Source organism: Osmerus eperlanus, chromosome 26 (genome assembly GCF_963692335.1).
Source record: "Osmerus eperlanus chromosome 26, fOsmEpe2.1, whole genome shotgun sequence".
Taxonomy (NCBI): domain Eukaryota; kingdom Metazoa; phylum Chordata; class Actinopteri; order Osmeriformes; family Osmeridae; genus Osmerus; species Osmerus eperlanus.
This window is the reverse complement of record NC_085043.1, coordinates 5,547,546-5,570,896: the sequence shown is the minus strand read 5'-3', so window position 1 is coordinate 5,570,896 and position 23,351 is coordinate 5,547,546. Positions and strand designations below refer to the sequence as shown.

Below are 23,351 nucleotides of genomic sequence, written 5' to 3'. Positions count from 1 at the left end.
TTATTTTGAAAGTGAATTCCCCAAACCGGAACCAGAACCGGAAACATTTTAAGAATAATATTGATCATTTTTTAACCAAACGTTATAATCTTTAAATTCGTTCATCTACAGGTATTGGTAGTTCATATGATAGGCAAATATATGTTTGCAGATAACCAAAAGTAGATATATTGTTCTTTGCTCCTAAAGGCCAATGGAAACGAGAACGCTTCAAGACATGGTGACTGCAGCGGCTGCTGTAAATAGTTCTAGAATTGCTGTCACCTTCGACAGCTGCATGGATGCTCGAATTCCTGTGTCCTTACTTTACAGCGACGTTGCTGAGTTTAGTAACGATCTAACTCATTTGCTACGCGAGAAGCAAGTTACAAATAGAATAGCATTGTATTGTCAAACAGACGTCTACCTACCTGTCTGGATTCTGGGGTATGTATGCAGACAGATACGACAGTTTGGAACTACTGTGGCCAGAACTCGAAAATTGATTACAATTTTGTTTTTAGCATCCTTCAGGTACCTGCTGCGTATGTCCCACTGGACCCTGAGGTACCAGCCCTTCTCTCTGCCCACATCATAGATCAGTGTGGGTTGAAATACTGTGTTGTTCAGTGGGATCTTTTGGAGGTAAATAGTCAGAATGGAGAACATCATTTCTCTATGTAACATATATATATAACAGTGTATTTATTTAACAGTATGTCTTCTCTGTTCTCTCCCATAAGCAATTTCAGATGGCCTTCTCCAACTTCATAAATGTAGATGTGCGTGCAGTGTGGTCCACTTACAATGTGACCCTCGTGAGACTGCAGAACACCGTGGCTGAAGTGCAACATGGAGGAGGGCCCGAAGGTACTCATGAAGAGATGGCCAATGCTGACCAATCTGCTCAGGTGTCAGGTGTTAGCCAGGGAGAGCTGGCATATGTGCTCCACACATCTGGAACAACAGGGCATCCCAAGATTGTCAGGGTACCACACAAGTGTATCGTGCCCAATATACTGCATCTAAGGTTCGTGTAAATGTCAGTGACTCCACACTAATTTCACCCATTACCTTTAAGGTGTATGTCATAGCATCTGAGTAGGACACAAACTAACTTCATTACTAACCATGGTGAGTTTCTAAATGACTTCCTGAGAAGGCTTTATGCCCCTTGTCCAGTTCTCTGTTTCAGATGACGGCAGATGATGTGGTGTTCCTGGCCTCTCCCCTCACCTTTGACCCATCAGTGGTGGAGATGTTTCTAGCACTGTCATCAGGGGCAAGGCTCCTCATGGTCCCCACGGTGATGAAAAAAAAACCGAACACGCTTGCCTGTGCGCTGTTCAAGAATCACAGGACCACATTCTTACAGGTGAGTCCAACATAAATGTAGCACCGCCGACTCTCTGCCTTGTCATTAACGTATCCAGGTAATGTTTCTGCTGTGTTTTGCCCCCTAAGGTGACACCAACCCTCCTAGGCCGTTTTGGCAGGACTATCCTCCAGGAGGTGGTCTTCTCTAAAGACTCGTCCCTTCGTGTGTTAGCCCTGGGGGGTGAAGCGTGCCCCTCGCCTGGCTTGCTCAGGAGCTGGAGACAGGAAGGGAACGACACCCAAATCTACAACATCTACGGCATCACAGAAGTGTCCTGCTGGGCCTGCTGCTACAAGCTCTCGGAGACAGACCTGGTGGCCAATCAGTGAGTAGCTTAAAAGACCTGGTGGCCAATCAGTGAGTAGCTTAAAAGACCTGGTGGCCAATCAGTGAGTAGCTTAAAAGTCAAACTCCAGTTGTGTGTCTGCCACACATGAATGCTAGTCGTTTGCACTTCTGGTTGGATGGTAACTGCCTTTAATTGGCTTGGTGCCTGTAGTCTGCACAATGATGACAACGTTGAATTGAACCGAACCAGTCTAATAGTGTTGTTTCTTGTGTATTTGTGTGTATGTGTCCTACAGAGATGAGTCCTCAGTGCCACTTGGAACCCCTTTAATGGACACCACTGTGGAAGTTAGAGATGAGCATAGCTGCGTCGTTGCTGAGGGAGAAGGGCAGATCTTCATAGGTAGGAATACAAAGTCTGCAGTCTCGCGCACACATTTAACTGGATGTTAATTCCAAGGAAATACAATTTATAAAAGGTGTGAAAGGAATTTGATGATCAGCTCTTCTGAAATGATATTAGGAGGAACAGACAGAGTGTGCCTCCTGGATGATGAGGTAGAAGCTGTCCCGGGAACTATGCGGGCTACAGGTGACTGGGTCCAGGTGAAAGACTCATGCCTGTATTTCCTGGGCCGGCAGGACCGACTCATCAAACGGCAAGGGCAACGAGTGCACCTGGACACACTGCAGCAAGTGAGCATTCTTTGTTTTGAAATGGCACGGTGTGTGAGATGAAGTCGGCCATTTTGGATCTGCATTTCAGAATCCACTGCTAACTAGAGTCAATAAATGTCTCAGTTGCTCAATTCTCCATGTCTTTTTAATTTTTTTTTTATACGTGTCAGGCTCTGATGAGTGTGCCCCTAGTGGAAGCCTGTGCTGTGGGATTGTCTGAAGATTCTCGCCTGGTAGCCTTTGTGGTCGCCAGCTCCGCATCTGGAGACCAAAAGGCAACTTCCGCATTCACATCTGTACAACATCAGGCCAACCAAAGATCCTCTGCCCTGGTGGATTCTCATGGGGACCTCAACCCCTCCGACTCACACTGGCAGGAGGAGCTCTCGACGTCCACCAGAGGTCTTCGGAGAGCCATACGTCGTAGCCTGTCTCGGTTGCTGCCCAGTCCCAGTGTTCCAGACAAAGTAGTGGTTGTCCCTGCCCTACCACTAACCTCACATGGTGAGGCCCCTGTGTGGTATTGTTTTATAGGAAGATCCCTCTTTTATATCCAGACCTACTGGAAGCCTAACGCCACACCGAGCTCCTGGCATGAGTCTACGTATGCGGCCTGCCGATATTGTGATGTCAATGTTGTGTCTGTATGGTATATGTCAATTCTTGCGTTTTCGCGGTCAGTATTGGCCTTGAGCTTTCAGGCCAATGTCTTGGTATGACAATACGTCTCTCACAGGAAAGGTGGACATGGGCGAACTCATGAAGATTTACCAGAGACAGAAAGCCACCTCGGATTTCCTTACTCCGAGGGACGTGGTGTCACTCAGGAAGATGCTCCAGTCCATGTGGCAGGTACAGACAGTAACCATTTATTGTTGGATCTTCGCAATATTTCGTTAGTCGGATTCAAGTCGATGTCACCGTTTTAGTCTCGTCTGTTGTGTGTTCTGTCTGTTTTCGCATGGCATGGCAGGACAGGTTGGGACTTTCCGAGGACGCAGTCGTCAGTGATGAGTCAAACTTCCTGTTCAGCGGAGGAGACTCCCTACAAGCGCTGGGTCTTTGTGATGACATCACCACCGCCATCGGAGGGACGTCGTTAGGTCTTTTGGAGATTGTTTTGGATGGGTCCTTCTCCGACATCCTGCACCACGCCGCCAAGGCAATGCCAACACCATCATCGGAACACAAACTGAAACCCCATCCTACGTCTGAAGCTACGAAACGCCAGACGGATCCGCTCTCCTCAGCGCCGACCAAGAGAGGAAGACTAGACGGTTCATCCACATCAGCTGCTCCAAGGAGGCCGCAGGGAGCTTCCTCTGTGGTGAAGGCCACACAATTTACAGTATTGAGGAGGGCAGGCGAGGTGATTGAGACGCCGAAAGAGAACTCTGACACAGGAGGAAACCTCACAAGGAAAGGAGACACACTCACGGCGGGGGTGACTTCCAGCCAGGGGACATTTAACAGTAACCCCCTGGCTGCAGAACATAGAGAGACCTGTGGTGGTGGAAGTAGTAAGGCTGGCGTTTTGGGGCTGAGGGTGAGGTGGGCTTCAGACACGGGCCGGTGTGTGGATGCCTCTCCTGTCCTGCTGGTGCACAGGCGGGGTGAGGACGCCTCAGGCCGACCCACCACCACTGTGTTTGTGGGGTCCCATTCCCACAGGATGCAGGCCCTTGACCTGGCCTCGGGGGAGCTGCTGTGGGAGAGGGTGCTTGGTGACAGGATCGAGTCTTCTGCTGCTGTGTGCCCACGCGAAGGCCTCGTGGTGGTAGGTCAGTATTCGCATCATATTTACGTTCAGAGTTGCCATGGTCCGGACCGCGAGGAGGAGTAGAAATTGATGAAAGTCTCACAAAGCTCTTGAAAATGTCATGGATATTTGTGAGATGTATGAGCGAAGTTTTACGTAGGACTTTCAGAAGAACACCTGTGTGTCAACTCTCCAGCTGACAGGCAATGCAGCAACGTACTGGCAATGCTGCTACAACGCTGGGTGTCAGCTGGGGAGTTAACTTACCCGGGTATGTCTCATAACCTGCTTTGTGGAATACCCCCCAGGTGTGTTGTGACTCTAAGTTCACTTTAAGAATGGACATGCAGAAACCGGGTTTCGAGTCACAGAAATGTCGTGGCAATCCATTATTTAAGGGTGGGATGGTTTGTCGTGCAGTGAAATGGATGAACGCAACATTGTCCATATTGGTGATGTGTGTCATGTTTTTGGTCTGTTCGCAGGGTGCTATGACGGCTGTGTGTACTTCCTGTGTGTGGACACGGGGGAGACAAAGTGGACATTTCAGACGGGAGACGCAGTGAAGTGCTCTCCCACGGTGGACCCTCTCACTGGCCTGGTGTTGGTGGGATCCCATGATGGACACATGTACAGCCTGGATCCACAGGTGTGTGCGTGCACGCGAATAATAACAATAAACATTGTTTGTTCATTTCGCTTTTCTATCCAAAGCGACGTACAAGGGGGCAAGTGCTTTTTAAAGATGCCCTACGGCACCACAGAGCTATTTGCCAGTCCAGACGAGTTTGTTCGTGTCACAGGCTCGCCAGTGTGCGTGGAAACGCCACTGTGGAGGCGGGGCGGTGTTCTCCTCGCCGTGTCTCCACCCCTCCCTCCGACATCTGTACGCGGCCACGCTGGGAGGGCACCTCCTCTGTCTTCACCTCGTGAGTAGCCGCGGGGCCTCGTGTCCACGGAGCCCCTTCCTCAGTTGCACGTGCGTCGATACGGAAGCGAGGCCGCATCGGCGTGAAATCTGATTTTTTTTTTTTGTCGACGTGACCGACGCAGGACAGTGGCGCCGTGCTGTGGACGCGCTCCCGGGACACTCCTTTCTTCTCCTCGCCGGGCTGCTCCTCGGCCCGCGTGGTCGTGGGCTCCGTGGACGGAAACATCTACTGTTTCAGCCTCCAGGGGACTGAGGTAGGAGGAGGGACCGGCGAGAGGGCGCGCCTGTGAACCAGTTTCCGCCCCCGAGTCGCTCGTCCTTAACCCGTCCCTGTGTGTGTGTGTGCCGTCTTTTGTGTTCCCCCCCCCCCCCCCCCCGCCACAGCTCTGGCGTTTCACAACCAGCGGACCCGTGTTCTCGTCCCCCTGCGTGACCCGGGACGAGGCGAAGGTCGTGTGCGGCTCGCACGACGACCACGTGTACTGTCTGAGCTGCGCCGACGGCTCGCTAGCCTGGAGCTTCCGGGCCTCGGGCAGGGTGTACTCCAGCCCCTGTGTGTTTGACGGCGGAGCCACCGGAGCGCTGGTGGCGCTGGCCTCCGCGGATGGGACCCTCTGGATCCTGGACGTGGAGGATGGAACTGTGGTGGGCTCCCTCTCGCTCCCCGGCGAGCTCTTCTCTTCCCCCGTGGCGTGGGAGCGATCCCTGGTGGTGGGATGTCGCAATAACTTTGTGTACTGTGTCGAGATGACGGACGGTGGTTAAAACGCGTTCCCTATACGCGGAACGCGTCGGTGAATAAACGGGGTATGTCTGGAGTGTGGAATTGGATGACTCTAGGCCTGAAGTTCAGACATCAGTATTTAATTTACACTATTAATGACATTTGCATCACTTTCATTAGCCCCTCATAGACGACTCCAAGTGAAACCAAAAGAAAAAAAGGGCAATTATTACCAAACACCTCTGTTACACAACACTGTGTACACTACACTATTGCACACAACGAAAGTTATTTAAAAAAGTGACTATGCCTCAGGGGCAAAGTCCTGGAGACAGTGCATCTACCATGCATACACACACGCACACACATACATACATACATAATTACATAGATAAGTGAGAATTGTAGAAATGAAAGAGCTTACTGTAAGTTCTTTAGCGATGTCCATACTGTATTGGGACGGCTGACCTAGCCTTATAGAGGTTCTTAGAGAGCTGCTGAATGGTTTATTTCTATGTAGAAAACGGATAAGTAGGTAGTGGTGTTAGCCTGCTTTGGGATGGGTCACACTATGTACAGTAAAGATGTCTTACAGCAAGCGAGTGGTTTCTTTCTTTAAAAAAAAGAAAAGAAGCTACATCCAGACGATATCATCAGAATTATTATGGTTCTTGTGTACTGTTCACTTCAGTGCAGCGTTTCAATGCAGCCAACATGTGAGCAAGACCGATTTAATGTTAGTTCATGAACACAACAACGTTGTCATTGCAACATGTTGCAATTGCTTTTTGACAGCATTCACAGTCGTTACGGACACAGTGAGAATTGTTATACTGTACTAAGCACAGGATTTAAATACATGTATAAAAGAAGTTTCTGTACATTGCAGACAAGATCAAATATGACATCCATTGAAATCAGTAGCCTACTTAAAATCATACCCATGAGATAATATAACACACAGTGAACACTTGTTAATACAGTAATGAGGAGTATTTTACAAAGTGACCATCTGCGAAGTTGAGTTTTTGCTCTGAAACATCCATCAAATAAGTATTGAGCCGAGTGCATGTACTGACAACCGTGTTGGGCTTGATTGGCTACTTTAGGTATTGGTAGAATATTGCAGTGCGCAGTCTTGCATGTGATCAGCTGTGCGTGACATGGGGTCTTTAACGTGTGCGTAACATATTATATCGTTGACAAGCATCGCTTGAGAAAGATGGTTGTGGTCATGAGGGTTCATGGCACAAGCATTGCTTGGGAGCAGGGTGGGGGCGGGACAGGAAGGGCAGAAGGAGGCTCGGGATTGGGGGAGGGGGAGAGGGTCATAGTTCATGGGCTGTGTATAGTTGTGGTAGTAGCGTGTCGACATTGGAGCACTGAACCGGGGGCAGATTATTTGATGATCTGGGGGCAGTCGCTCCAGGCCTTGGCCTTGCGCTTCGCCAGGGCCAGCCAGGCGGGCTCCGTGGAGGCCTGGGGAGAGTCACTGGAGGGCAGGCGTTTTGTTACCTCCTTCACAGCAGGGGGTAACGGAGGGGAGTCGGAAATCTCAACTGCAACGCAATTTGCCAGGGAGAAAAAAGGGTTAATACACTGCATAATATCGTTTACAACCAGCATAAAAGCAATGTTAACTAAGGCTTTGCGTTGATTATACTTGTAGGATCGGGTCATGGTTTACGCCGAAGGCCTATAAGTGCCCCTTCCTCAAAAGAGTAAATAACATTGATAAATGGCTGGTAAAATGAAATGTACTGGAGCTCTTTTCGGCAGTTCTATTAAGACTGTGACAAAGTTAACGAATGTCTCAACGGTGTAAACAAAGTGGCGTTACCTGTGACAGAGCTTGGTAGAGTGTTGGCTTTCTTCAGGTTGTCTCGGCGCTCAAAGCGGGCCAGCAAGGTATCTGCCCTTTTGGCCTCTTGAGTTTGTTGAGGTTTAGGACTGGTGTTGATGTTCCCTTTACTCTCTGAAGGACTAACCGATCCACTCTGTGAAAGGCAGGAACCATTTACATGACTTTGTACAGTAGACGCTAGACAGGACTAGACATTTGGATCATTACTTGCTGTTTGTATTTCCTCAGTAAAAGTTTAAATGCATATTTGAACAAAATCTGTTGAATCAAATACGCAAGCTATCCCATCTATTTTCTGTGTATTTAAAGTTGATCTAAAATTCAAAATTAATTATGACAAAGGGTCCTGGCAAAATGGACAGAAATGTGTATTTTGCTGGCACAATTTCCCCGAAAGTGTTCACCCGGTAAGTGGAATAATGTGATGATATGGAGAGGGTGTGTCATTCCCATCACAATTTAGCTAAGTAAACAAGCCTGTGCCTGTTTTTAGAATTCGTACTGCACTTTGGTCATAGCCCAGGCACAAGATGAAAAGCAAATGCATACTACTCGTCTTTGCTTGCACTCAGAAATTAATGTGGTCAAAAACAATTGAGAGTGAGTCATCTGACACAAAACTCCTTTGTATCAGATGTTTCGGTTTCTGTTCTAAGAACATCAAACGCAAAATGTTGTCGGTTACTTAGACCTAATCAGACCTGATAACCTCCTAACAAAGAAGTTATTAAAGTTATTTGACACATTAACAGGCAAGAAAAACATTTCACAGCCTAGGAGAAGATGACATGACAATATTCAGCCATTGTCTATGCCTTTCGTTATGGTTTTTAAAATCGCACTACGCTTAACACTCCTCCCTGCCGCCCACCTACTGTGGAAAACTCGACGGAGGCTACACAAAACGCACGCCGTGAAAAACTGCAAGTGACAGCTTCGATTCGCTTCTCGACAGCTTTGCTTCAGGTGTACAGAGCGCCAGCCACATAGAGCTGTGAGTCTCTTGATAACACGCATGCAGGTCGGGGGATGTGGTCACGTACGGTTTCTTTGGCCTGCTTCTCTGCTAGTTTGGCCTCTCTTTGGCTCCGTCGGTTGTCACGGCCCTGTTGCTGCTCCATGAAACCCTTCTGCTTCTGCAGAGCCAGCGTGATCCACAAAGGCCCGCTATCCTTCTCCTGGATCCGCACACTGTCCAGGGAATGTCTGCTCTGCAGAGACGGCTTTTCTGTGGGGGCGGGGGGGGGGGGGGGGGGGAGAAAAGGAATCGATGGTTTCATCATTTAGAACTTTTCTGAAGAGCTTTCCATCAACACACTCAGGTCTACCACACAAAGAGATGATCCTAATGAACAAAACCAAAACACCCTGAGTGGATGAGCAGCGCTTAGCAACCCTGAGTTGATAAGCAGCGTTTATCAACCCTGAGTTGATAAGAGTGCGTGCCCAAGGATGACACTGACCTCGCTTGATAAGCTCCGCTTTCCTGTCAGGCTTCTCCCTCCAGGGGATGCTGATGGAGGGGAAGAAGGACTTCTTCTCCTTGGGCTCCTCGTCCCCCTGGCCGCCCCTGAGCAGCTGGGCAACGGCTGACGACTCGTCCCTTCTCTTCTCCTGGTCCGCTGAGTCCGCTGCCAGGCCGGTTTGTTGGGTCGCGGCCTCGCTGGGCCCTCCTTGGGCGGTCTTGAGGAGGGGCAACTGAGGAGAGGCATCGGCGCATGTGAACTTGACGGCGGTGCTGGCTCTGTGGTGCAACGGGGGTTTGGGTGAGGTCTTTTCCCCCGCGCTAAACCCGCCCCGCTTGGCCCGGGTGGCGGAAGAGGGCGCCGCCGTGTGCACTGGACTGCTTTCTCGAAGTGGCGAGGCGGAGCTGGGCTCGTCGGGTAACGCGGAGGAAGAGTTGGAGTCGGGCTCTATCGGAGCGAGAGGTGGGGGGACGCCATCAAACGCGTCCCCGGCGCTGTACCTTTTCTTCCTCTTCTCTGTGGGCTGGTCGCCCTGGAAGCGGAGGGAGTAGTTGGTCCTCCTGAGCTTGATGCCGAAGGGAGAAGGCCTGGATTGGTCGTCCGGGCCCATTTTCTCGCCCTCCCCGCTCTCACCGGGCTCGTCCGATTCTCCCGGGCTCCGGGCCTCTGGCCCCTCGCGTTGGGTTGAGTCCTGGTCAGGACTGGGGACCAGGAAGGACGGGAGGTCTTTGGCAAACTGGCACCCCTCTGACCTGCCCGCGACGCGGACCCCTTTCGTCGCCTTGCTCTGGGCCTTGCCGTCTGGAGCCGGGGAGACGGCAGCGGTGCCGGACGAGCCGTCGGATTGAGCGTTTTCCGTCATCCCCCTGTCCTTGTCTGCCTGACATGACAATTCCACATTTCTGCTGGAGTCTGCAAATTTCTTCTTCGCCGGGGTTATGGAGAACTTGGCGCTGGCAGACATGGTCTTCCTCAGGTTGGTGTGTGGGAATGGAGTCTGGTCCGTCTCCTGGCCGCCGGTCCCGCTCTGGACCTGGGTGGGGCTGTGGCCGGGATCCGGGTAGCCCTCATACTTCCCCTCGTCGGCTCCCTTGAATATCTTGGATCTGATGCTGGCCCACTCCGCCAAGATGGCTGCGCTGGACTGATCGGAGGAAGTGGAGGACTCGCTGAGGGACTTGGTTTTCCCCGACTTGCGCTCGGGGGAGGCCTTGCACTTGGTCGGGGAAGCGTTCATGCCCTTCTTGTCCTCGCCCAAGCCCAGCAGGGATTTGCACGCCGTGTCTTTGATCTGATCCAGATTGACAGCGGGTCCGCAGAGCTGAGCCCCTGTCACCAGGATGGCTGTGTGGGGGACGTACTGGAAAGACGACAAGCTGAGGGACTCCGCTCCCCCGGGGGAGGAGGCTTTGGAATCCTCTCTGGGGTCGGTCGCCGTGCCTTCCGGTTGGCTGGAGGGCAGCGTCACGGGCGTCAAGTTGACTTTCTGGAAAAGGATCTGCTTCTCCCCGGAGGAGACCTTGAACGAGAAGGGCCTTTGCCTCTCCTCCATTTCCCGCCATCGCAGCTCCTCGGCCTTCCTCCTCCTCGCCACGGGGTCCGAGCCGCTCTCGCCCTCGGGCGCGGGCGGCGTCCTGGGCGCCCCCGCATCCCGGCGTTTGGTTTCCTTTTCTTCCGCTTCCCGCTGGCGCTTCTCCTCCCGCTCCCGCCTCCTCTCGTCCTCCAGGGTCATCCTCCTCTCCTCCTGCTCTGCTTTGTCTCTCAGCCGGTTCCCCTCCTCCTCCTCCTCGACGCGAAGGCGCTCCGCTTCCAGCGCCTCTTCCTCCCTCCGCCTCTGCTCCTCCGCCCTCCTGCGCTCCTCCTCCTCCCTCTGACGGCGCTCCTCCTCGCGGATCTTCTCCTCTTTTTCCCTTTGGGTCCTCTCGTCTTCCTCCTTCGTCCTCCTCTCCTCCTCCCGTTTCGTTCTCGCGTCCTCTTGCACCTTCCTGTCCTCCTCTTCCTTCCTTCTCCTCTCCAGCTCCACGCTTTGTCTGTGGTCCTCCTCTTGTTGTTGTTTGCGACATCTCTCCCCTATTTCGTACAGCTCCTCCGCTCTCTTCCTCCTCTCCTCCTCCAGCTCCTCCCCTCTCAGTTCCTCTTCCTCCCTGTCTCTCTTCTCTCTGGACTCCAGTCTTTCTTCCACCCGGGGTCTTTGTTTACTGAATGTGTCTGGAGAATCGAAGGGGGATCCCCCATGTCTGGACCAAGGGCCCTCCAGGTTCTCGCGGCCTTCTGTCTCTTCATGGAGTACAGGGGGCGGAGACATGTCCTGCAGATCCTAGACAACAAAGAGAAGCATTTCATGTAACCGCACACTAGAAGAAGTCTCATCAACGTTTAACGATGTGCGACAAAAACATATTACGGTCATCCCAAGTATGTTAGTCTCTCGAATGTGCCTCGGCTCACCGGTGTGAACTTGCGGTGCTTGCGGGAGACTCTCTGGTTTTTGGGCTTTACGGATAGTTTGTGCTTGGCAGCGGTGTTGTCCAATCGAGGGACAGACTGTGGGACTGAATCCAGGTTAATGGACTCAATGGTCCCGGTGGCTGGAAGAATACATTTGGACCTGGGGGATTTCACTGGGGTATGGTGTATCTCACCCCGATGGGAGCCTTGGACCAGGCTTTCTCCGTAGACCTGGTTGGCAACAGAACATATCCATGAACACACTCCACCATTGTAACACATATACATGGTTAGTATGTTTGAATTGGAAACTAGAGAGAGAGAGTCATCATTAACGATTCGATTCGAATGTTTTCCTACAGTTTCTACTGTGACATCTGTGACGGATCGAAAGGAGTCCTTACGTTTGGGTCTGGCTCCGCCTCCACCTGGGACAGTACCTCAAGGGGGCTCTGGGGCCCCTCGTTTTCATCCGAGCTGCCCTGGTCATCCTCACTCTTCCTAAGAGAGGGGGGCTTCTGGCCAAACTTGATACTTTGAGCGATCTGCCTCTGCTCATTGAACAGAAGGGGAGGGAGTTAGTGGCGGATTCCGACACACGGATTCGTGAAAACGCAGAGGGCGTCGTGTCGACTTTTAATAGGAGCGAGGGCCCACCTGAAGGTTCCTGACTTTATCGGAGACGTTCTCTTGGGACATGGTGTGCTCCGAGCCGCCCTCCGTCACTGCTTCCTCTTGGATGAAGACACTGTCGTGCGAGAGGGCTCGGTTCCCGATAGGAGTCAGCTCCCTGCGGGGACATCGACGTCTACGGTTACCACATGAACTTAAAGTCCATCACGAAGGAATTCATCGTCATGTCAACGCGTGCTGTAGGATCGCTCCGTAAATCGCTTCCCGCTAACACGGTTTGCGTTAAGGAAGTCTTTCGTTTCCATTGGATTCCACCATTTAAAGGCTAAAGTCAGTCCAATATTTTATTTTCCAACTGACCCCACCTGTTTATTATTTGACTGAAAGATAGCCCTCTAATGAAAATAGACAGAAAACTATAATAGTGTTCTGGATAGGGGTGGGAGGTCCATGGGCATTAAACTCATAAAGAGTTCTCAGACCCATAGATGCTGAATTATTCATAACACCTGTGTTTGTGCTTCGCTACAGGCAGCATGAAGCTACAATGGAAGATGATTCAAATTCCCGACATGGAATATTGACAGCATTTTAAATGCTTGTGTTTGCAATATGTAAACTTAATGGCAGTACATTACCTCAGATGTTGATCGGGCTGATCCTTGGCGACGACACCATTGCTCACTTCCCCCGTGGAAAAGCTCGTCTTCAGCTCTTGTACCCTCTCAGTTCCCAACTTCTTCTTCTTCCCAAACAGGCGTCTGAAAGGTTGGAATTTGCCCTGTCGTCGCTTCTCTGTTGGCAGAATTGAACCAGTTACACACCCTTATCTCTCTTGCTATCCGGCCATCGCACCCTTATGCAATAGGTAAAATGCCAATGGAGATGACAGCATTTTAATGTCATAAAAGAAAACGTTCTGAAAAACAAACAAACAAACAAGCAAATGAGAAGAATGAAAGATCATGCCTTAGTTGTGAATACTTACCCATATCTGCATCTAAACAAGCAGAAGTACATATAGAGACAGAGAGAAACCAGGAAACTTAGATCAGTGTGATCTAGCAGCTCATAAATCTTGTAATTTGGCAAATCTCTCAATCATTCACCTATGGCAAATCCCCTTTTATTACATTTCCCCCTGGTCCAACGTTCTTAAATTCTTAAACCAACTGCAAGTTGAACTTTGATTAGATGAGATCACATTTTCCTTAACATCTATGAGGCAATCAAAGTGCAGCTCAGATAATACGGACAGTTCTAAGCAGAACAAAATTTGTCAAAACGTACATCAAATGACGCCCTCAAAGGAGTTATTTAGCATGTCGCTGGACTCCCTTCCATGATTTAGTTTGCCAAGACCAGACAGTGTCTGTAATGCTAATGTCCCCTGGGCCTACCAACTGCAGCCTGTTCAACACTGGTGAAATCCCGCAGGTTGCACCTAAATTTAAAACCGCGACCGAAACCGCATCCTTAACTGTACCAGGTACGTCACATTGTCAGAAGACAATGCTGAAAGCGGCTCTCATACTCCTCTCTCATTTCATCATTAATTTAGCCTGACTAAGCTACGGTACGGTATGGAAACTTCATAACCATTCTGTTACCGAAACAACAGTTGCCTCTGCCGTTTCTAGTGAGCCTTTCGTACGGAATGAACAACTGGTTATTCAGCAGAACGGTTAGAAGAAATGTAGACTAGAGAACGCACACTGGGTCTGTTTGACGAGAGAAACATCTTGTACGCCTGTATATGTGTTGTGTGTGTGTGTGTGTGTGTGTGTGTGTGTGTGAGAGAGAGAGTGTTAGTGGGAGGTCCTGTGGATGAACTGAAGTGGTTGAGGTTACAGGGCCATTCTACACCACTGTGAAGACAAACGTGTGCCCGGCTCAAGGTATCCCTTTCAAGGCTATAAGTAGAAACTGGCATGAGATTCCACTCTGTGCACCGAGGCATCATGGGAACTGATACGGTCCATTTCTTTACTCCCTCTTGAGACCCTCGATGTCTTCTTCATCTTCAGCTGTGTGTGTGTGTGTTTGTACAGGTGTGTAAGGAGGACCCCTGAACTGGGTGTGATGGGGTCCTCCCCTTGGGGTCCCCTTGGGGTGATGTCACATTGTGGCGCTGGCACTGCTACGCGACGTGAGGAGAGCTGGAGCTGACCTGTCTCCCTCCGCCAGTTCGTCTCTTTTCCCCCTGTAAGGGTTGAGTGTTCTGTTGTGGTACGGTCGCCCCATTAGTCCCACAGCTTGCTTTCCCAGCTTTCAGGCACGTCTAGTGCCTCTACACAGTTTTGACTGGCCTAACTGCCGCCGGCGCGCTCACACGCTCGTGCACAAAACTACAGAGGGGCGCGTTTTCAGCAGCGTAGAGCTACGCGCTAACGTAAAGTACCTTCCTTGCCTAAAAACCCCCATTTCAGTTATCTCTGGTTCTTGGTGGATCCCGGGTCGGATTTGGCCGCTTCCCGTCCCTGATTTCGACTGTTTCCTTCCTCTTGCGACATCATCGCAGAATCAATGGGAGTTCTGTCGTCACGTCCACTCAGTGTAGTCAGGAGGACAGGCAACACAAGAGGATCACACAGCTCACACAAGGCAGACATGGGCATCACTCATGTCTAATCACAGACCTCCAGAGGCCTCAGCAGTAACTTGTTCACCAAACCCAATCACCAAACCATGCATTTCGTAAAATAGACGGCACACGGTATGTGAACACAGGTCGGGCAAATGTCTCCTTGAATCTCTGTCATGCTAAGTGTTGCGTTGGGTCTGAAATGCTTAGTACGAGGCTACAATTGTTTTTGTTGTTGTTCTGGTTATTTGGGTTTGGTTTTGACTATTTACCTGGGCTTTCGGAAACGGTTACCTCTAAATGGGCACCGTTCCTAGTTTTTTCTTTGGCGTCCGTCGCCATGGTAAAGGCACACCTGGTCTGTGATGGGAGAAAAGGGAATGAAGGTAACAGTGTTGTTTAATTCGTTTCGCCGAACAAGAGAGTCGGCGCCTCTGATAGGATGGAAATAGGGGAGGGGCTACCGACCGAGCAGCCACTCTGGGTAAGAGAAGAAACATGAGAGTTCACGGAAAGGTCTTATTATTTTCACTATGCAAGAGCCACAGTTTCACAAGCACACTTGTGTTTCATATGTCTTCATGCCAGACATCCTCTAATCCCGTGCAACGATACATACATAACTGAAGAATCTCTTTGGTGAACAGTGTAACACCGTCACAATGTACAAAGAGCTCTAACTTATAGACAGGCCCTTTGTTTCAAAAAACTGCAGACAGAAATTCAGTGGTGTACCAGTCTTTTTCTTCCTACATGCACAGAAAATGATCACAGCTCAACATCGCCGATGCCTTGCCCACCTTCACAGCAGATGAATAGACCAGGTCAAAACCTCGGCTGGGAATCCCTACGTTTTGCCAGACTGCATGTCATTAAAGACCCTCCAGAGTCTCGTATCGATAATCACAACCAAAGGCAACTGCCACATCTATTCTCCATGTCCCCTTTTACAAAAATATTATAAAATGCATCTTATCACTGCTCCTCAACAATCTGCCAGACTGACCTGCAAAAGACTGATGGCATGCTTGTCCATTTCTGTGCACCTTTCCCTCTCCAACTCGCTTGCTGCCCATAAATTTGGCCAGTCAGTGTTAAACAATAACCTCCTAAAATTGACTCAAACTAGATGATTGCTTCCATTGAAGCGGAGAGCTCGACATGAAAACTCTTTTACTTGTCCAAAAAGATTGCACTGCGGCAGAAAAGCCTAATGCCAGGGTAAACAAAGACGCTGCGACTGAAGGATACGAACCCTGGAGGGATGGTTCTTGAGAAAGGGAGGAGGGGGGTATAGCGGGGGTAGACAGGGTTGCGCTAAGAGGCGAATCCTTGATTCCTTTCAACCACAGGTGGTCTGTGCATGTGCGCTGGGTCCCTTTCTGGCTGGCGTGGAGGGCATGGACCGGCGTCTGAACGCCCTCCCTGTTGAGAACCCAATACCAGCTACAATATGTGCTCTCAATCATGTAACCAATGAGATGCGCTTCTGCCACATGTGACCTGAGCATATATGTCGGCGTGCGTGTGCCAATAAATCGTCGCACGGGATGTTACCAGCATAGCGATAACCCCGCCATGTGTTTTATTGTTTGGAAACGTATTGTGTTATCACTACAGGACGTGGGATGGCTGTACAGTTCACTCTGACAACACTCCCCTTTCCCAAGCACTGAAGTGCAGCCAGGGGAAGAAGCAGCCAGGGTCGAGGCTGGTGGGACGGCTGCTGTCTAGCTCCGGGGCCAGCCTATCACTGGGGAGTGACGGGCTCCAGGAAGGGGCCAGGTTATGGCGGCGGGAACCCAGGGAAGGAGCTATACCTGCGAGTCTCCTGTCGTGCTCCTGCCTGGGCCCCCCTACCCCCTGCATTCTCCACCACGTGTGTCAAGGACACACGGAAGTATGCTAACTTCCGAGGGACGCTGCTTGACCGAGGGAGGAAAGCGATAGAAAAGGAATGTGTTGTGATCCCAATTGGCCACAGCTAAGGAGCTTGTTTTGGCCAATTGGCGACAAGCGGAGAGGCACTTGGAGGAAGTTAATTGGCTTTGACTCTGACTCTGCCGGTTCTAAGGCTGCACGAGTTTGTATTATGTATTATGCGTTTCCGGTCTCTTTCAGAGTAATTGCTTACAGTACATTCATGGCCCACAATCATTAATTGTAGTCTGTAAATTCTGTTGGAATTTTATTGAATTGGCAAAATGCCAATTTTCCACACAAATTGCCACTGCGTTTATGACCTGATAACCATGTTTACTATTCTGGAAACCTTTATGAAGGGCCATAAAAATTCACCTGAGATGGCAATAAGAAATGGCCTTTAGCCTGAAGTTGCCCTGGCATGACAGAGCCCCTGGTGTTTACATTCTAGAACAGGGTGAGGACAGAATGCCCCGTGGGCTCAGCATGCCGTGGGTTCCCCCTCCTGAGGGTGACAGCTGAGGCCTGAAAGAAACGCTCAGAAACGTCTCAACTAGAATGGCTCTTTGTCCTGACGGGTTCTAGTTCATACAGGAACAAGGATTGAGCAAGAATCCGGGCGACTGGAAGTGTGTGTATGACAGCACTCATTGGAGCGTGTTTGTGTGATAGGGGGAAAGAGAGAGAGAGAGAGAGAGAGAGATGCTGTGCGTTTTCATCCGAATGGAGGCATTGTTGAGATTGACTGGAAGTGTGGTGGCAAACGCCGGGTCACATGAATTCTCCAGTTATCTTTGGTTACGCGTCACAAAAACGGTTTGTCCTGTGTCATACATGTCGGATTTTAGATTGCGACCCCCCCCCCAAAAAATACAGTAGCAATGGAGCAAATGGCTGTGGATATCAAGCAGCTGTCTGCTGTGGGAGCGTTTGTGCTGCAGCGCACAGACTCGGAAGCGAAGCCGCGGATGGGATGAGAGAAGCTCGGCGAGCGGCCGCGTGCCCTGCAGGGACGCCTCGGGCGGGGGGGATCCGGCTGGGTCGTAGCGCGACATGGCACCAGACGGGTCGACGTTGCGCCACCAAACTCGGCTTCGGCGTCGTGGCACGACTCGCCGCCGTTGGCGTTTCGTGACGCCGCCGTAGCTCAGTGGCGTATCTTAGCGTAGTGCCGTGGGGGGAAGGGGGGAAAGGGGGGGGGGGGGGGGAGCCATAGCCTTACAACAAAACAGCTAATTGTCCAAGCAGACAGACGGGTTAGGCCGCGTGACAGTTTACCTATTTCAGCTGCACAGCTCGACAGGGCCGAACGCCACTGCAGTAAAACCTTAGGGAACATCGATCGGCCTTTTTTTCCCCCACAACGCCTGTTTTTACCCAGGCGAGCCTTTCTTCTGTTGCCTCTTCTGCGGCTTTGGGGGGGGGGGGGGGGAACAAAAGGAAATGAATACAGAACAGGAAGACAGCAGGTTGGGGTTTGTAAGGTCGGCACGAGCCACGCTATGAGGAGTCAAGGAGACACAATATGGATTAGGGATTAGTCAAGGGATGGATGGTGGGATGAGGGGGTGAATGGAGGTGTAGATGAGAAAGCAGTTTGGGATTTTGCTAGCCCTAATGCAGGGTGATGATGAGGGGATGAAAAAGGAACCAGAATCCATAACAGGGCCAAATCTTCAAGAAATGTCAGAAGATATTGACTGATAATATGACATGCTAAATACTTTGTAACAATGAACACTCACAGCGTCGTCCTCTTTTTCCTGCATCCTGATCAAAATATGCTCATAAGTTTGTGCTGCCTCAGGTTCCCATGGCAACAGCTGCTTGGCAATTCACCATCAACTAAGTTACCGAAGAGGCCACTGACACACCAAGTGTGCCACTTGCTTCTCATCCCACACTCAACTTGACTTTGATTGACATTCAAGCGACACAGCAACGTCGTAAGCCTGATATACAACAAATGAATATGTACAAACGTGTCAGTGTCACAGGTATTCCTGCATTGCTCCTCAATATTGCTTCCTGCCTCACTCTTTCCAGGTGTTGACCTCGGGTCACACACACAACTAACACCTGTCACAGACGTTGTTTTAGCACCCGACACGACCAAAAAGCTAGCAATTCAATGCACGAAAGAAACCCAAACATTTGGTGTACGCGACGTCCTACGACGCACCACAACAGAAACGACCCCTGTTACTACCAGGACAAATTGAGTAGGGACGGACTGAATAACGACAGGCAGTATTTTCACCGAAGAGTCAGTTTAACCAACCGACTTGGTAACATCCGCAACAACACTCACTGGTCTACATGAATGAAAGAAAAGAGCACAGTGGCAGGGGAATATCAAATGGCAAATAAACTTTTTGACTGATCCAAAACAATCCAAGACAGAAAGCATATTTAGAGGCAGGCGGGAGACCGAGAGACACACAAGGAAGCAATCACATGATCGCTGTTAAAGCCAACTGGTGACGTGATGGCCGACAGTGTGTGGTGCAAAAACAACAGAACAGAGATGCTTTTTGCCTTTGTGTCTCACTGTCAACTTGTCACGTGATGCTCACTCTTGCATCTATAGTATTTCAAATCAGCTTATAATATGTTAGATAGATAGATATATACGATACATTTATAATCAACTTCTCAATAAATGAAGAAAGAAAAAGGTTTGATTTCGTCAAAACAAAATAGATGACAATATGACATGATAATCAGATAATAACTGATGAACTTATACGGCTAAGAACTGAGTTTAACTGTTGAGAACTCTAACCGCAAGTACGAGCGACTCAAAATTGAGGTTGAAAAGGCAGTGTCTCTAGACGTCGTGCTTTTAATAAGAATTCAGCCTTACCTTCTCGTTACTCGCGTCTGGGTGGAACAATACCTGTTAGTGTGTGTGTGGGTGCGTAGCTCTTCCACCTGCCTGCTGCCACTGTGGAACTGGGGCAGTACCTGGAGTCAGGTGTCACTGTGCATGCACCGAGGGCTTTAATGTGTTTTTGCTTATATGACAGAACCACACTCCGACGAGAAGACTGCATATTTTATGACTGCGGACCTGAGGTAGGACAGGACGTTAGGAAACCGCGGGGTCCCATGATGCAGAATATGTGAATACTTATGCTAGCGTTGATGTGGGCCCTAGCACTGACATGTTGTTCTGTTAGTGCACTTGTCCTCTCCTCTCCTCCCCTCGTCAGAGAGAGGCTGCAGGGAGGGGGGGAGGAGACTGACTGAGGGGAGACAAGCGTTCTGCTGGGTGTGTTGCTTCTGCGCTGAGGAAAGCACAAAGTGATACTTGTTTACTAGCTAGCCAGGGCACAAGGAGAACAGAGTAGCATTCATCATTCCAACTGGTAGACGCACACAATGCCCATTATTGTGAATGAACAGCAAATATGTTCATTGATGTTTGTGGCAGCCTAGTAGTCTTGTACGAAGTATGTTGAAGAACCATCCTCGTGTCCATAGAACACTCACACCTGCCTTAACCCTTGTGCTGCCTTCGGGTCACATGACCCAAAGGTTCATAACGAACCATCGTTGTGTTTACCCAATTTTACCCAATACAAAAACAAATAAAAATCATTTTCTTTTAACCTTCGCAATGTGGGGGGTCTGAGACAGCCCGACGGTTAAAAGAAAATGCTTCACTTTGTTTTTGTATGCGGTAAAGTTGTCGCAATACGACGGTGGGTCACAATGACTGATGGGTCAGAATGACCCGAAGATAACACAAGGGTTTAAGTCATTTGAGATACTTTGTAGCCTCTACACTATTCTAAGTTGTTTCATAGAGTCCTAAGAATGGTTTATAGCCTGATCACAGGCAAAAGCAAAGCCCCCTGGGATTAATTATCTGCACCACAACAGAACAGTTATACATATCCCAGCCTTCATAATACCATTGTGACCTGTACCTCTATTATTAACAATCAGGTCTCATAAGGAAACTATCATTTTAATGATGATTCGACTGTCTTATTCGGACAGTCAAATGGGTTTGGTGGAATATCGTGCTACTGCCTTGTAGGGCTTTTGTCGTATTCAAATGTACACAATGGCTTACGTAGCTAAAAGAAACACTGCTCTGTGTAACTGTCCTGTTCCATTAGAACCTCCAAAAACACACATACGGGAATGTATTCCAATGTAACACCGGTCAAGTAGAAGAGAACGTGGTTGTTAGTGTGTACTGAACCCTAGAATCTAACAGGGGACTCTCCTGTACATCGTTAGCGTTAGTTCTTCCTGTTGTGGTGTTTTAGCTGCTGTGTAGGGTGAAGGCTGCTGATGTCATAGCTCAGGTGAGATTCTGCACGCGTGACGCGCTTCTCATTCCTGAGTTGAGCAATTGTTTGAGACTGAAGGACACGTCACGTCAAGGTATCATTGGTCTTGTGAATCGCTTTAAAGCGTTCGTCATGGTTTCCATGAGAATCCAACCTGCAGTTGACCTCCAAAGTAATTGTCTGGGAAGATGTGGTTTCTATGGACCTTTCACAAATGTGCTTAGCAAGGTATGGTTTTGAAGGAAATTGCTTAGTATGCCGCACATACGGGCCGACATTTAAAAAATCTCAACGTCATCACAACATGATATGTGAGCGACAGTACATGGTAACTTTTGCAATTACTGAAGGGTCCCTTGGTCATGAGAGCGGAGAAGACTGTAGGCAATTACTGTTACTCACTCACATTTATTTGAACCATTCTACCAAATTCTTGGAGTCCTGCACTCTGGCTGTTATTTCAATGCTGTCAATATTTACACCAGAGTGGGTTTAATAATACAAGCAGACCTGGGAACCCAAGTGGATACTTCAATCTCATTTAAATATATTATGAGAGACACATATTTGTACACTTTTTTCTACATAACTTGATGTGCACTTAAAATGGACTGATATTGTATATTCACATCGGTATTGACAACTTTAATATACAGTATAAGTATGTGACATGGGATATTATCCTTTTACTGCTATTTGATTGCATTGATTATGCTTTCAAATATCACCGATACACAAAATGACAAATACTTGAATACTCTTCATGCCTGAGCACACATCATTGTTGTCATTGGCAACGTAATGAATACTGCTTAAAGTACCTTAAACATTGAACAGTATCTGTAGATGCATGTGTTAGGGTTGATACTTTGTGGGACTGTGGTTACACAGTTTTGTAATTCCAATGACTTTTGCATTTTACATACTAGTTTGGTCAGTCATGCTACTTTGCCATTGCATTATCCACGTAACTTTTGGCACCAAACAACAGCAATACTTTAAAAACGAACCACAACCAATGCAAATATATTGTAGCTTTGTAGATAATACATCATGAAATAAGACTATTGGATACATTTCCAGAGCAAAATATTTAAAATAGAAGACAGAATGCTGTATCACACTGTGTGATGACAGGGCCAAGTTCAGTCGCACTGTATACATCACAAATGATCAATGCATCAATTTTTTCTGGAGTTTAACAAATAATTCAGCTAAAGACAACATTTCCCTCAATTCTGTTAGTAGGCCTACTCAACTGACTTCACTATATTGGAACATTTCAATGTGTTTTACTAGATTATGTACTTATGACAACCTATTTTTTCCAATACTGCATTTAAATGAATTAGGCTACTGGTGATGTGTGATGTAGCCTACTAAACATCCTTACAGCCCATCACCAAAGGAAAAGATGGATGAATTGACAACTAGGTTAAATTAGCATTAATGAAATTACTTGTGTTTAGGCTACGAATCCATAAAAGCATAACATCAACCTCACCGAATGCCTCCCCTAGATGCGATCAAAGATGCGAACACTGTGAATTGACGGTATGGAGCCATCCCTTGTGGCACAGCTGGACTAAATACATGCAGGACGCCGTGTCGCTTGGTTCACATAAGCATGCATCCTTAATAAACGTAAAGTATTTAGAGAAGACTGCCTAATATTGGCTAGACTGCAACACGCATTGAGAACAAAGAATCTGTAGTCTATTGGCATATTTATTTCATACCCATATTTATTTAATTCCCAAATTTACATTCCTTGGAAACTGCTGGACCAAATATAAAAATGTTGATCGGCGTTAAAGAAAATCAGTTGTCCGAACCCCACATTAACGTGACAAAGGCAGCATATTTCAGTCATGTTCAATAAAAGGTCGAAGCCATACCCACTGCACACAAATGAGAAAGATGGAGCGAGCAGGTTAATGAAAATGGAAGGTATGACAAGGTCAGCGGTTTTTTCAAGAATCCACGATACCTCATTATAATGACGAAAGACATACAATAAATACAAATTGATGTCACCTTGCAGGAGATCTGTTTCCACTCGATTGGCCTTGAAGTCACTTGCGGCGCTTCTTCTCCAATGCACGACTGCAGACCCTTTTGTGTTGCTGATGCTGCGGGTGCCCGCGACTGACAAACACGCACTCCTATGCACACTGACTGTTCCGATGGAACAGTTCTGCACAGCTGCATATAAGACGGGAGGGCGTGGCAGGCTGAATCAGCGTTTGGGCATTTTTGGGGGTAGAAGGGGAACACAAATATAATGATATTGATATATAGATAGAGATATAGACGTATAGATATATCTCAAAGTGCAATTTCCCTACCAACAGAATAAGATCTTATAGAACTGCGAATCAAATGGCTG

General features: G+C 48.7%; 2 protein-coding genes across 4 annotated transcripts; one reads left to right on the top strand and one right to left on the bottom strand.

Annotated features, from left to right (window-relative positions):
* The first annotated feature begins 31 nt into the window (after positions 1-31).
* On the top strand, positions 32-6,345 carry aasdh (aminoadipate-semialdehyde dehydrogenase). The gene is made up of 14 exons (XM_062452423.1): positions 32-426; positions 504-624; positions 723-1,009; positions 1,162-1,354; positions 1,444-1,682; positions 1,942-2,048; positions 2,169-2,341; positions 2,494-2,827; positions 3,060-3,175; positions 3,297-4,104; positions 4,568-4,731; positions 4,886-5,011; positions 5,136-5,267; positions 5,398-6,345. Exons 1-14 carry the CDS (start codon positions 194-196, stop codon positions 5,776-5,778), a joined length of 3,414 nt encoding a protein of 1,137 aa, XP_062308407.1. The 5' UTR covers positions 32-193; the 3' UTR covers positions 5,779-6,345.
* On the bottom strand, positions 5,833-23,141 carry cracd (capping protein inhibiting regulator of actin dynamics). 3 transcript variants are annotated; one of them, XM_062452420.1, is made up of 10 exons: positions 23,000-23,141; positions 17,934-18,067; positions 12,787-12,943; positions 12,173-12,305; positions 11,920-12,066; positions 11,516-11,746; positions 9,065-11,384; positions 8,645-8,829; positions 7,578-7,734; positions 5,833-7,296 (listed from the first exon to the last, which is right to left on the bottom strand). In XM_062452420.1, the coding sequence occupies exons 2-10, from the start codon at positions 17,992-17,994 to the stop codon at positions 7,136-7,138; spliced, it is 3,552 nt and encodes a 1,183-aa protein (XP_062308404.1). In that variant the 5' UTR covers positions 17,995-18,067; positions 23,000-23,141; the 3' UTR covers positions 5,833-7,135. The 3 variants fall into 3 exon arrangements, with proteins under 3 accessions (XP_062308404.1, XP_062308403.1, XP_062308406.1); XM_062452419.1 differs by having other exon boundaries at positions 17,934-18,061; positions 23,000-23,022; XM_062452422.1 differs by lacking the exon at positions 17,934-18,067 and having other exon boundaries at positions 23,000-23,136.
* Positions 23,142-23,351: the final 210 nt, after the last annotated feature.

Bases quoted from the DNA above. Each gene is read 5' to 3' on its own strand.
- cracd (XM_062452420.1), bottom strand. From the start codon at position 17,994: ATGTTCCCTAAGGTTTTACTGCAGTGGCGTTCGGCCCTGTCGAGCTGT. The intron at 12,944-17,933 runs GTAAACTGTCAC...TTCTGCCAACAG, and splicing joins GAGCTGTGCAGCTGAAATAG to AGAAGCGACGACAGGGCAAA. The intron at 7,297-7,577 runs GTAACGCCACTT...ATTGCGTTGCAG, and splicing joins TCTACCAAGCTCTGTCACAG to TTGAGATTTCCGACTCCCCT.
- aasdh (XM_062452423.1), top strand. From the start codon at position 194: ATGGAAACGAGAACGCTTCAAGACATGGTGACTGCAGCGGCTGCTGTA. The intron at 427-503 runs GTATGTATGCAG...TTTTGTTTTTAG, and splicing joins CTACCTGTCTGGATTCTGGG to CATCCTTCAGGTACCTGCTG. The intron at 2,342-2,493 runs GTGAGCATTCTT...TATACGTGTCAG, and splicing joins ACCTGGACACACTGCAGCAA to GCTCTGATGAGTGTGCCCCT.